Raw genomic sequence first — 1,754 nt, 5'->3', positions numbered from 1 at the left:
ATTGCATATACTGTAGTTATTTTGTTTAATGAAATGAATAAATTTTCTGAATTAAAAAAAAATTATATTTTATGTACCAGGTTTGAGGGTCTTGACTGCCACTGGTGTGGTCCCATTCCACAGCGCTTCGTAGACYTCACCAAACTGTCCGGCTCCCAGCTTCTTCTGTAGCTGGATGGAGGAGCGTTGAATCTCCCAGGCATCCACGGTGTTGTAGGACAGGCCGTAGGTCTGTGGGGCCTGCAACTGAATCTGTTTCACAGAAACCTCAGGTRAACGTTGTTGTGGGACTTTAAAAAACAAAAACTAAACACTGAAATCAACAGTTTGTGCTCATGTACGCTTTACCTTTTTGCACGGCTCATTCAGACGCACACAAAGACCATTGAGATGTGTGGTGTAATATCTAACTAGTTCCTGTATGGTTGAAAAGGATTTGTTCGTGGACACATAGAAGTGACCGTTGTCCAACTTCTGAATCTTGTAATGCTTCACTTTTCCTTGGTCCAACACTGGAAAACAACAAAAGCATATCTTAGCAACCCTCAGTCCAGGTCAGAGTACAAAAGCAAACAAGGAATAAAGATTTAAATGTATTACAAAGCTTTACAGGTGCAACAACCCACTAATTTATCTTAATGACTTTGTAACCATTGGACTTTGTCAGTGAACAAATCCTGGATTGATGAAACGTTTGTGTCAGAGCACACACAGGAGATTAAGAACCTTTCAGGGAAAAATTTAATCTGAAACAACTTCTTAAATGTCCTGCTGGGCTACCTGAGCAGCAGCGTGCTGGTTACAGATAATTATTCAGTTTGGAAACATTTAAACCATTAGGCCACATGTGGCAAACACAAGGCCCACGGGCCAAATGTGGCCTGCGAGTGACTCCCGTGTGGCCCGCCAGGGGGTATCCCCCCAATTTATTATTATTTTTTTACTTAACATGAAATTTGTTTTATATCAATGGTAAACTTTAAATTATGGTTAAATGCAACAAAACTAATTTAATAAAAATAAATGAAATAAAAATTGAAGTAACTGAGCAGTTTAGTTGGATAGCACAGTACTAATGTCTGAAAATAAACTGCTTTAAAGTCAAACAAACTAAATCTGCTATAATGCAGCTACTCACTAGAAACTCAAGTGAGTAAAACTTTGTTTTACTTTCAATAACATTACTGTATTTATAGATTTAGTCAGTCATACACTTGGTTCTTATCAGTGTTTAAAAGAGGACGTGTTAAACATGAAACATCAAAGTTCATTACAAGTGGCCCTTCGAGGGCCAACGTAACGCTCATGCGGCCCTTRGTGAAAATGAGTTTAACACCCCTGCCTTGGGCTGAAGCACTTCTGAGGAAATGACAGAAACTTTGGCTTTTTTTTGCCTGAAGGTGAAACAAACTGCATTTACCTGAAAGAGACAGCTCTCCTTTCTGAGATTCTGAGTTTCTGATGAGGAAAGCGCCGTGTGCATTCCCATCAGCCAGCAGCATCTTCTCTGCATCCTGCCTCTTGGTGTCTGGAAAGTACCACCTGCAGGACACACACACAGACACACAGACACACAGACACACACACAAAGTTAGAACTAGAATCATACACACAGCTCTAACAGTAACCACGGGATGCACACAGAAATGTTGCTTTTGATTTGATTTATTTGATTTAACAGGAAAAGTTTATTAAAAATCAAGCCTGACTCAGCATAATTGCTGTTTTACAGCAGGTTCCTGTTCTGCAGCACA

At 39.7% G+C, this 1,754-nt stretch overlaps 1 protein-coding gene across 1 annotated transcript in view; it reads right to left on the bottom strand.

Moving 5' to 3' along the window:
* The window catches only part of frk (fyn-related Src family tyrosine kinase), a 29,532-nt gene that overhangs the window by 15,043 nt on the left and 12,735 nt on the right, over nt 1–1,754 (bottom strand). The window contains exons 2-4 of the mRNA XM_014030989.1: nt 1,421–1,542; nt 349–512; nt 78–252 (exon numbers count right to left, since the gene is read on the bottom strand). Of these exons, the coding sequence (XP_013886443.1) occupies nt 78–252; nt 349–512; nt 1,421–1,542 (461 nt within the window). The remainder of the gene's footprint in view (nt 1–77; nt 253–348; nt 513–1,420; nt 1,543–1,754) is intronic.

The sequence above is a fragment of the Austrofundulus limnaeus genome, unplaced genomic scaffold, assembly GCF_001266775.1.
Source record: "Austrofundulus limnaeus strain Quisiro unplaced genomic scaffold, Austrofundulus_limnaeus-1.0 Scaffold1154, whole genome shotgun sequence".
Taxonomy (NCBI): Eukaryota; Metazoa; Chordata; class Actinopteri; order Cyprinodontiformes; family Rivulidae; genus Austrofundulus; species Austrofundulus limnaeus.
The sequence above is the reverse complement of the archived record's forward strand: the minus strand, read 5'-3'. Positions and strand labels throughout refer to the sequence as shown.